We start from the raw sequence: 11,145 nt of genomic DNA, 5'->3' as shown, positions 1-11,145 counted from the left end.
AACTACATGTTATGGTCGAGCGAGAGCACCGTCTTCAGCAGGTGTTTGCATGTTCGTACAGCACCTTACCTAAGGTCAACCAACGTAGGCATGTCCATTTAACGAGGAAGCTACACGGAGTCACGCCATTCTTCCAATACGATTCATTATCGGTATAAAAGCTCAAGAATGCAACTGAAACCACACCATTCGGTTACCACATTTGCAACCTGTTTCATCTTGATTGAACTATACACAAAACCAATATGGCTAAGGTAATTTCAAAACTTTCAGGTTAACTTTTGCAGATCCTAATTGGATGTATCACCATTGCTTTTTCAATTCGGACAGATTTTGGTTTTTCTCTCGGCTCTCCTTGTTTTGGGAGCTGCAGCTCCGCAGAACCTGCAGCAAAGAGGGGGAACTCCACTGCAGGATCGCAAAACCAAAATGGACTGGGAGCAGATAACAAACACGATCGAGGAAGTTTTCGGCATCACTTCCGATGGAAAGCAGATGGAACAAGACAAACAGCAGGATGCGGAACAGGCTGCTGATGAGCGTAAGCGTGAGTTCATCGATCGTCAACAGGAAGGGTCGGCTATAGAAAATCGCGAGGAGCGCAACCGTGAAGCAATAGGACGTGCCCAAGGCCGACTGCCGATACGTGAAGAACGCCGCCGTCAGCAAAAATCTCGTCAGCAAAAACAATTGGGCGCGGAAAAACAGACCCAAACGGATGATAAGCAAGGTGAAAAAAAGGATCGTTACTATAACGATTTCCCTCTGTACGAGTTCGCTTACGGTGTGCATGATCCATCAACGGGTGACAACAAGGAGCAGTGGGAAAAGCGAGTCGGTGATCATGTGAAGGGAAAGTATACGCTCGATCAACCCGATGGTACGAAGCGTGTGGTTGAGTATGAGGCCGACGACAGGAATGGATTTGAGGCAATTGTAAAGGAAATCGATCGTATCGATGATCGTCACCGGGGTAATATTCGCTGGGGACATTCCGATGCTCCCGTAGCTCAAAGCTACAGCAAACTGAAAAAAGTGGATTGAAGCGCTAACTTAAGTTCATATGTAGATGAAACAGTTTAGTAAATTACCCTGATGGGGGAGAAGGAAGATGACTGATATATGATGGGTGATAGAAGATCTAAACATTACATAACTCTGAGACTGTAGAAGTTGATCGTAATAAATTTCAATATAAATTTTTATTTCAACTGATATATAAAAAACTGATACATATTGCATGGCCATCACATTCAAATGCCCACCATGATTTAATTCAATCGACAGCCGTTTGTAAAAAAGATACAATCCTATATTTATTATGCTACTACAAAGTAAAGCCACCCGTTTTGGGAACTGCCACATGTAATCAACCGAAACGGAAGGAAGGAAAGAAGTTGTAATTATATGCAATCTGTTGATCAGCGCTCCGAACTATGCTCCATAAATAGGGTACGATTAAATTATACTAGGCGAGTTCAATGTACTCACGAACTGCAATTGACACCGTTGTTTGGGAAGTGCTGCTTGTTGCTTATATAGCAACTCCCGTATCTAGGTCACTGTTGCGTCATTTTGATTAGTGTTCCGTTAGTGGTCAGTTCTCTTAAGGTAGCTATAGCTGTGAGCCACTTTGCCCTCCTTCTTTCCCACAATCGATGCTTCCTCACCTTCGATGGCGGTGTCTTTACGCTCGATATTCTTCACAGTCGCTTCAAAGCCTTTTTTGCCATCTGCTTCATATTCTACCACGCGTTGCGTACCGTCCGATTCGTCAAACCGATACGCACCCTTCACGTGATCACCGTGACGCTTTTCCCACTGATCCTTATGGTCACCACTGATCGGATCTTTAACGCCATAGCCGAACTCGTAACTAGGAATCGCAGACTTTTCCTCACCGGTCTCGCCTTTTTTCTCAAGTATGGGGACCTTTTTAAGTTCTTCTATTTTCTCCTCAACTATTGTATGTTCTGGAATTTTGTGAAAGACTTTCGTTTCATACGAAATAAGTTTGCGCTCTTCAACTTTTTCGTCCTGTGCGTAGGCACAGTATAAACATTCTACCGTGACTAGTAGGGCCAGAAGCTGAAAGGATAAACATATTACATGATTAATTATAAGATAAGACTACAAAAAACACTAATCAACTACCACGCCTACCTTCATTTTATGTTTGAAGTTGGAGTTTTCTGTTACGATAAGAAGCTAGAACTTTTGATGACTGATGGCAACATCTCTGCAATATCTACCTTTTATACTCAGAAATACTGCCCTTCAACCCGTGCTGGATGTATCTGGATGTATTCTGGGCGGGGGAATTCATCTTCTATTAAAAATGCAAAATCGAAGCTAAGCATACAAGTACAGTTCTCAAAAGCTCATGATTTATCCCACGAAACGCATCTATGCTGAACGATACGCACCCGAGGCACAGCACACAACACTGGCGCCCTACTTTCCTCGCATTGGCCAGTGATCTCACACCAAGGTTGAACAGCTTTGCATTTCTTCGAGGTGTTTGCCTACTCACGCACCATGAACTAAGTCAAACAGTTTCCCATTGTTGCGAAGAAAATTTTCATATACAACGCTTCAATCGAGCGCACTAGCGAAAGGTGTTTTCAATTTTAAATCACCCAACAAAAGTACACAAAAGTGTTTTGCTTCCGATTTAAATAGGAAGTGATCGCTTTAGCCGTCGTGGTCCGGTGCCCGAACATGTGCAAATCCGTTGCTGAAACGGAAGTGGCACCTACTGCGACCAATAAAAGTGGGAAATGTTAATGTACACTTGGGCAACATAATTTTCTCGACCGTAACGCTCGACATGCACCGGCCCTTCCATCATGAACGACGATGATTGATGCCATGGTGAGCATGAGTCGAAGGTGAGAGTGAAAAAAAGGTAACACGGGCAAAGGTGTCGTTGACTGAAATTGTGGTTGGAAAGAGGGATGGGAAGGTTTATGGGCAATCTGGAAGGGTTTGGGTGCTCCAGTTTGTAGGTCAGTGTCGAAATTTGCACCTCAAAAGGGAGCAACAATGCAAGGTTTGGTACAATTGTATTGGAATGGTATGGATAATTATTTGGGGGTTTTCGGTGAAAGATATAGTAGTCTTAGTAAATTATTCATTTGGGTCTCTTTCATGCGTTAAAGGTTAAGTTTAAAGTTGAAGCATAAATACTACGTACTAAGTCATTTTATTGAACTGTCTCAATGTTATTTATTTTAGTTGTATGGTTTCATTTTTTCATGACTGTCATTTAGTCTTAAAGTTTGTTTTAATACAAGTTATGTAAATTAAACGATTTATAAAGATGACGTTTCTATGAAATTATTTATTAGTTATAGATAAAACACGAAGCATAACCACCTCAAAATAGTAAAATATTTTAGATTATTTGAATTTATAACCATTAATTATGTGATTATTTGAACGGTTTTGAGGTGTAACCTTCTACATTCCAGGGGTGCGAAATGTTAATCCAAATGGAATGAAATTTTACAATTTATCAAGAATGTAACCTAAACCCGGGACTGAGGCATGAATCTAATTTGAACATCATAAGATTTCGTGATTTCTTAATGAATACTTAATGAATGAATATTATATTTTTCCATGTAAACTTTTACTATTTAATTATTTTCTTTGATTTGTGAGCAAAGCATTAATTTACCGTTGTTTATAATTTTTCATGTAAACCATCAGAGTCTATTACAGTATAATTTTCTATCATTTTTGATACTCAGTTTTTGGACTGGATTTACGAAATACTACTAAATTGACCAACATTGGCTCACCCAGTGTTGTTGGTTGTAAAGGCTCTTAGAAATTAGTTTAGTTTTATAAATACAATCTGACATTTGCTTATTTCATACGCTGGAATGTAGCTGGGTAGAAACACTCTGATATTCTTAAGGGTTAGTGCACATTTCTGATAAAATATCAAACAAATATTATAGTCGTCAATTATTTAAATAATTTCTAAAAATATATTTTCGATTCTACGGAATGTTGTTCCTAAAATTAAAAACTGTCATTGAGCAAAAAAACCTGTAAGTATGATTCCTACCCCGATAAGAATAATACGTGTGATAATATTTGTGCACTGATTACTGAAAAACTATAAATTTACTTCATGCTTTCGTTTTCTAAATTTTTATTTCAAAAATTATTATTTTAATGGCATTTGGAACATAACGAATGATAAATATACGATGAACGATACACGATGAAACAGGAACTACTTATCTAAATATTCAAACACTGATGGGTTTTCTCGTGCTATTCTCTTCTAAATTTGACCCGTCTTGAGTTTCAGCTTGCCCGCCTCATCTTCACCCTCCTTCTGCTTGTCACCTTCGTCACTTTCGGCCTCCTGTTCCATCTCAGTAATCTCCCCACTCTGTCCACGTTTAACACCACCGTTCAACACATACTGTTGGCCTTCCTCGGTGTCTAAATCGATCAATCGCAAATTACCGCCCGCTTCCTCGATTAGTAACAGGTTACGGACCCGCTGCACCACTTCCGATCCTTCTTCACTACCTCCCACCCCTTCGATGGTGTCTTCAATTTCGTTCTCCTCCGGTGTGGTCTGTTCGGACAGCTGGTCCAGCCGAGCACGGTTGACACGCTCACGTTCACGCTGGGGCAGTCTTCCCACTCGTCGTGCCTCCATATCCTGGCGACGAGCCTCCTTGAGGGCTTCGGCATCTTGCACAGCTTCCTGACGTCGCAGCTCGAATTCGCGACGACGTTCGCTCAAGCTGTCCAGCGTTCGCAGGATCTGCTCCCGTCGCTCTTGAGTTCTTTGGAGAGTTCGCTCCCGCCGTTCGGTACGGCGACGTTCGATTTCTGATCGGATCGCGTTTAGAACACGGCTGGCGTTAAACCGCTCCGTAGTAAGCTCACTTTCCGTAACGGTGGGCATTTCGGTAACGTTGTCCTTCGCCGCCGAGCCATCTTTCGTAGAACTAGTCTGAGCTACCGACCCACTAAGCCCAAACAGCATCACAACACCGATCAGCAGAATAACCTATAGGAACACGTGTTAAATAGCACATCACGTCACTAACGATACCCAGGCATTTCATAGCCGTGCGTCATGCTCACCTTTGCGCTGGACATTTTTCTCAGGTCGGTGTTTTTTTGTGCAAATCTACCCCAAGAAACTCTTTAATATACGGCTGTAAGCAATTAGAACTAGCTCAGCGACTCACACGGTTTAGTAAAACAACACAGCTACGATTTAAGCGGTACGATCGACGGTAAGGAACTGATACAGCAACTGGGGGTTGCGCAAACTTTTATAGTGACTAGATCGAAATGTGCTAGCTACGATCAGCTACGATGCACCCGCACTCGTCTGCCAGACGAATGAACAATGTTCGACCGGTCAAATTTGACCAACGGTTTTCGGCCTAGATTCACTTCCGACATGCTCCGCATGTTTCATCGGCATCCCCATGCTGCATCGTTTCGCTTTCCTCTTGTTTGACCACCACTAGGCGAGAGTTTCATATTGCGTACCGACGCCACCATCAGTGCCGTCTCAACGTCCACCTTCCTCCCACCATTCTAAGGCACCTAGCGTTCTAAGACATATTAGTAGGAACATAGCGTATAAACACCCCCGCTTTGTGGAGGCTTGTTCTCGGCTATGGTTGATCGAGCGCCGGCTGAATCTGGGGCGACTTTGTGCGCCGAAGGATTAATCGAGTGTGATCAACACTTTCGATGTGTTTTGTGCGTTTTTGGTCAGTTTTAAACCCTGAGCCTTCGGAGCCGGTGCCGGGTCGAGCGATTCGTTTTCGTGGCAGATCGGGTGCTGTCGTACGGTTCGATGGTGCGATCGTTTAATAGTGGGTTGAGCATGAGTGGTTCACATGCTTTAAAAAGTGAAAACGAACACATTTAGGAAACTTGTTTGCTGGTGAAGTGTTTTTAAGATCAGATAATTAACAACTTTATTTTTAGATTGGTTTCCTGCTACTGTTGCTGCAGTCAATTAAAAATAGTAAAAATACGTTTGCTGCTATTTAAAACTGCAATAGAATTAATAATCGTTGCAAACTATGTGTGTATTAAATCAAGCACATAGATTTGTGTATGTTGTTACATTTAACATATTGAACAACTTTAAAAAACGCAATTTTACAAATTCCGATCCGGCCAGAAGGTTTAATTTGCATCGGCACTGGTCGTCACACATCAGGACTTGTCCAAAAACCCCATCCCTAAGCTACGGATAAATCAAATTAAAGAGAGTCAGAAATGTCAAGCCTAAACTTCTTGTAGTTGCTGTACCAATAAAAAAGAAGAAGAATAGTTGTTTTCTTATTAAACAAATAATGTTCGGTCTAGTACACCCGGAACAAGGTGCCCTTTTACTGTTCGTAGAAAGAAATGCCTCCAATCTAATGTGAATTGTACTTTAGATTAAGATTCCAACAGATTTAAGCAATACAATTCTTCTTGAATAAATCAAAAGTAAAATAAGTCTTTACAAAGTAGGTAAATTGATCTCATACCATACGCTACACATCCTTCGCTTACGTAACTGTGTCCCTGTAAGGTGTTTGAAATAGTTTTCATTTATTTAGTCATCACCACGAAGACTAGCGTTAATTATTCACCATGCACCATGCACTGCTATAGTTCCATTTCCAATAGAAAAAAAATCACCTACCCGATACGCAAACTCGAACGGGAGTCAGAAATATGTGGAATTTACCTTTTGCAGGGAAACCCCTTTTTAAGACGCTGATCCCTACACCTCGCCAAGCTACGGGCGACTACGGACCGCGAGACGGGAAAAGACACTTTCTTGCATGTCTGATAGTGCCGAGCAGCAGTCTTTGGATAATTAAGTAAACACGATGATTCGTGCCGGTTGAATCCAGTGGCACAAAGCTGAAGTGGCACGAAAGGCAACAGAATACACCCAGGAATGACGCTCACGGACGCGGTACAATTTCCAAACCTTTTCCAAGCTGAAGAACCTTTGCCATTTGGCGGTGCCTCGTTTGATTCGATATGTGACACCCTGCAACAGTTGAAGTGGGCTCTGATGAGGTTGCCTAGTTCTGCAAACCCCGAACCGTACAGCTTACCCTAATGAGGTGTAACCGTTGCGAAAAAAATAATGATTGCAGCTTCAGGTGGGCCTGGAAGCGGCACAAGAGTTTCATATTTATTTTGCAGTGAGGCTCCACTGCAACAAGCGGGTGCATTCATTGAAGAATGTCCGCGGTAATCAGGCACACGCACTGATGTGTACTGGAAAGACGCAAATTCGACGCAACTTCTTCTCCGCTAATGATTGGCTTGTGCTGTGGTTAGCCGATTTTAAGAAGCATTGAATTGGAGGCTTTATTATGCTCAACATATGCAGCTGTATTATTTCTCGATAGGACGTTCGGCAATGGTTCCATATAGGCAAACTAATCTCAAACGACGCATTACGCAGCAGGACGTTAATTGATTCATCGATCGGTTGGATCGATTCATCGGCATTTATTTGTCACTAATTGAGTTTATTCGTTCGATCCAATTTGAGTCTATGATGTGATCGGGAAGATGTATTACCCGATTGTAAAGGCCATTCCTGGAGCTTCTCTCAAGACCGTCCCTAACTTGAAGTGTGCAAAAGCATATTGTAGCTGTGTGCGATCGGTTCGTGCTGCGTCTGGGTGCCCTTGGGCAGCTCAACGATGGTGACGATCGCCCGGAAGCCTTGCACGTCGTCTGCCTCGTACTCCACGATGCGCTGTGTCCCGTCGGCTTCCTCCAGCATGTACACACCCCGCACCCGGTCCCCGTCTCGCTTTTCCCACTGATCTTTGTGATCGCCCGTAATTGGGTCCTTCACGCCGTAAGCGAACTCGTACCGGGGTGTGTGAGCTAGCGTTTTCCCTTCGTTCGATCGGTGTTGATTGATGTTGGTGATGGTGTTCGAATCGGGACGCATCGATATGGCGGGTAGGGCTGCAACGATCGACAGTAGTACAAGCATCGGAATCAAACGCTGCAGGACACTTGCTTGTACGTGGGCTGGCATGCTGTTAGTTCTATTTATCTTCTAGAATAGGAATTGCAACCGGACGGACTGCACTGCACAGTGCGAAACCAATCAACTGAACCGACATAGTAAGTTTCGTATGGTTTATAAGTATGTTTTACCCGGTACGAGCTTTCGGAAAACCTTCTAATCCGTTTCGTTTCATGCCCCATTCGCTCCGTTGATCGATTATAATTAACGAATCGGTCAGCTGTAAATCATATGCAAATGGTACACACGTCCATTAAGGTGGTTGGATGAGAAGGATGTACTTATAACGCAGTGTTTACAGTAAACGGAGGGTCTTGTGAACCTTTGCATGCTCAATGAAAAGTTAGTTATTAAAAGAAGCATGGCCCAGTTTATCACCCCAACAAGCCTCGTTAAAGGAAGAATTGAGCTGGCAAAATGTTTTAATGCTTAGATTACTAATAAGCTGCAATGTATTGCTGCACTGTTATAGTAGAATAAAAGAAAACTTAAACAACGTTGGTAAACATAATTCAGATGCCTGCATAAAATTAGAAACTTTCAAAAACTTGAAGAAAACTGTATTAAAATTGTTGAGATTTTAGTCGCATTCTATCACTTCAGATTAATGTGATTAGTCTATCAGACCGGTACATGATTGCTTCTATACCAATGTATTTCGAGCAGGTTTGGCTAGATCAAATTGCAAATTAATATTAATTTCTGTACTCTTTTCAAATTGAACTGGAATGCGTAAAGGTGGATGTAGAATATTTCCCACTGTTTCATCCCACTGTAGAAAGTGGGATGGATTTCGAATCTATTTTAACACATTCTAGTTTAACTTGAAAACGATCCAGTAACGTCTAAAATTGTGCCACCTAATTTTCATTTCTAATTTCTCATTTCTGATTTCTTCTCAACTCGATCTAGAATTCATAGAGGTATAAATGGAATCTTTCGATTTTTCATAATCTTGCCGAAATAGAAGCTTTTTCTGGATAAATTCTTCTCAAGTGGCTCATAGAAAGCTTTCAATCCAAATATAAAATATAAAAAATATTTTTTTTTTTATTATAAAATATTGTTTGGAGTCGACGAACTCCAATCTACTCTTAATTATAGTAATTATGAAAACGTGTCCTGAACACAATCCGATCTTTCCTTTTCTTCTCATTTCGAAACGTTTGCAAAAGTCTCGATGCTGTTTTATGTAGTTGTAGTTGTAGAAACTAGTGTAAATGTTTGGGTCCTGTTTTTCTCGCTTAGTTTTCACATTATTATTTTTATGTTCTGCTTAAAATGTGTGGAAAATGGAAACAATATTCTTGGTGTAAATATTCGCCCTATTCTTGGTTTTTCGATTTTGTGGTCTAATTCTCTTGAAAACTTCTAGCTTGTTGAGTTAAGTTTGATCGCATTGATAATTCGTATTGTTTCTTATCTTTACACGACAGCGCGTTAGCCTATGTATATACGTTTTGTCCGCGTGCGCCCAAGTTGGATATTTCCTGATATTTAGTTCAGTGCAATTACTTCCATTAGCTGATAAAGCATACCAAAGAAAAACATTTTTTGTATGACGTATTATGGGATCAATCAACTTATTTCCACGTTCCGAAGCACATTCGAAATCGATAGTTTTACGTTTATTTTGAGAGTTGAGTAACATTTTATTAAAGCTTAAATTCAAAATAATTAAATGTAAAAGTGGAGCAGATATGTTAGACCTTTTATATTTGAACAACCCTTTGGTCGTCAAATATTTTCTCCAGTTGAAATTACGCCAAGTATTGAATCAAATTAATGCGTCAATTTTGCGCACAGTTTAGAAACAATGATTTTCGCATTGAAACACTGCACTGTTAATTGAATGTGATTCATTTTCATTTTTTTCACTTATGCACCTTTCAAATGCAATCAAATCTACAAAATCCCAGGACGGATGCTATTTCGCACATCCATAAACTCCTCCCAACTCTCACTCCGAAAGGTTACTTCGAACATTTTTTCCCACGCCGAACGTAGCCACACTCAATTATTTTGCACTCCAAATTTGATTCATTTTCTCGCCCCGAAACAAAAACAAGCCTGGCATGACATCCGTGGCCATTAAGTTTAGTAACCACGTACCACACCGTACCTCTAAAACAATTTTCCTCACGTGCGTTCGGCCGTTTTGTTTCTGCTTGTGTTGTGTTTTGCCAGTGCATAATCACGCCCGTTGTCGAAAAGTGCAAGTGGTCTACACCCATCGCGATGGTCACCGAATCGAGACGAATTGTATGAGACTACTGATTAGAGTTTGCCTTTTGTCCGCCGCGGCGCACTCCAGCTAAGCAGGCCAATCGTTTGATGAACAATTTTTTATGTCTTTTTCGCACATAATTTCGCATCCAGTGCGATGCAACGCACAGTGTGACCTCTACGCACCATCAAATCCGCTGATCGTACGGTGCTGGAGATTCGATGTTAGCATCGGCGTCATGGGAAACAAAGAGAAAAAAAATAACACGAGCTAGCATGGTTTATTGCCAAAAATGTTGGTCTCCCCACCGAGCCGAGTAAAATTAGTTTCAAATAAACATTTCAACACGTCACTGGCATGCCACTTGCTGGCGCGAGATTTCTGAAGGGACCATTTTCCGAAACGATCCGTCAAGCTGTAGCGTGCGACGTGTGAGAATGTCATCCAAGCCAAGCAGTGATGGCTTTAGTTTGGGAGCCGGCTTCCATCTGTACGACGTTTCCGAGCCGAATGCCGACGTTCTTATGAAATTGATTCATTGCATCGTATCGAGCTGTTGGAAAGGAAGGGCAAAAGGGCTTCTCGCGCGGAGAAGAGAGCAAAATTGCACAGCCCCTTTAGCGGGGTGGAGTTTCCGAACGGGGGTTTGAAGTCAGCAGCTCAGCGTGAACGATCTGCGCGTCATATGATCGATCGACAGACAGTCCAATCAATCTTCCAGCACTGCACGATCGATTAGGATCGAGATCATCGATGGGAGTTCATTCCTTCTATTTGGATTCACCGCAAAGCAATTGGTTTTGGGCGTGTGTGCCTTTTCCCATCGAATGACCACGTTGCGGCATTTAGCGAGCATTTC

The 11,145-nt window shown here is 41.8% G+C and overlaps 4 protein-coding genes across 4 annotated transcripts; 1 reads left to right on the top strand and 3 right to left on the bottom strand.

The window, feature by feature from the left end:
- The first annotated feature begins 245 nt into the window (after positions 1–245).
- LOC128712713 (uncharacterized) lies at positions 246–1,044 on the top strand. The gene is made up of 2 exons (XM_053807598.1): positions 246–254; positions 331–1,044. Exons 1-2 carry the CDS (start codon positions 246–248, stop codon positions 1,042–1,044), a joined length of 723 nt encoding a protein of 240 aa, XP_053663573.1.
- A 546-nt stretch (positions 1,045–1,590) lies between these two features.
- On the bottom strand, positions 1,591–2,169 carry LOC128712712 (larval cuticle protein A2B-like). Its single transcript, XM_053807597.1, has 2 exons — positions 2,164–2,169; positions 1,591–2,088 (listed from the first exon to the last, which is right to left on the bottom strand). The coding sequence occupies exons 1-2, from the start codon at positions 2,167–2,169 to the stop codon at positions 1,591–1,593; spliced, it is 504 nt and encodes a 167-aa protein (XP_053663572.1).
- Positions 2,170–4,300: 2,131 nt separating this feature from the next.
- Positions 4,301–5,136, bottom strand: LOC128711332 (uncharacterized). The gene is made up of 2 exons (XM_053806201.1): positions 5,122–5,136; positions 4,301–5,044 (listed from the first exon to the last, which is right to left on the bottom strand). The coding sequence occupies exons 1-2, from the start codon at positions 5,134–5,136 to the stop codon at positions 4,301–4,303; spliced, it is 759 nt and encodes a 252-aa protein (XP_053662176.1).
- Positions 5,137–7,639: 2,503 nt separating this feature from the next.
- Positions 7,640–8,068, bottom strand: LOC128712711 (larval cuticle protein A2B-like). The gene has a single exon (XM_053807596.1). The coding sequence runs from the start codon at positions 8,066–8,068 to the stop codon at positions 7,640–7,642; it is 429 nt and encodes a 142-aa protein (XP_053663571.1).
- Positions 8,069–11,145: the final 3,077 nt, after the last annotated feature.

The sequence above is a fragment of the Anopheles marshallii genome, chromosome 3, assembly GCF_943734725.1.
Source record: "Anopheles marshallii chromosome 3, idAnoMarsDA_429_01, whole genome shotgun sequence".
Taxonomy (NCBI): Eukaryota; Metazoa; Arthropoda; class Insecta; order Diptera; family Culicidae; genus Anopheles; species Anopheles marshallii.
Note: the sequence above shows the minus strand (reverse complement) of the source record. Positions and strands in the feature narration are given on the sequence as shown.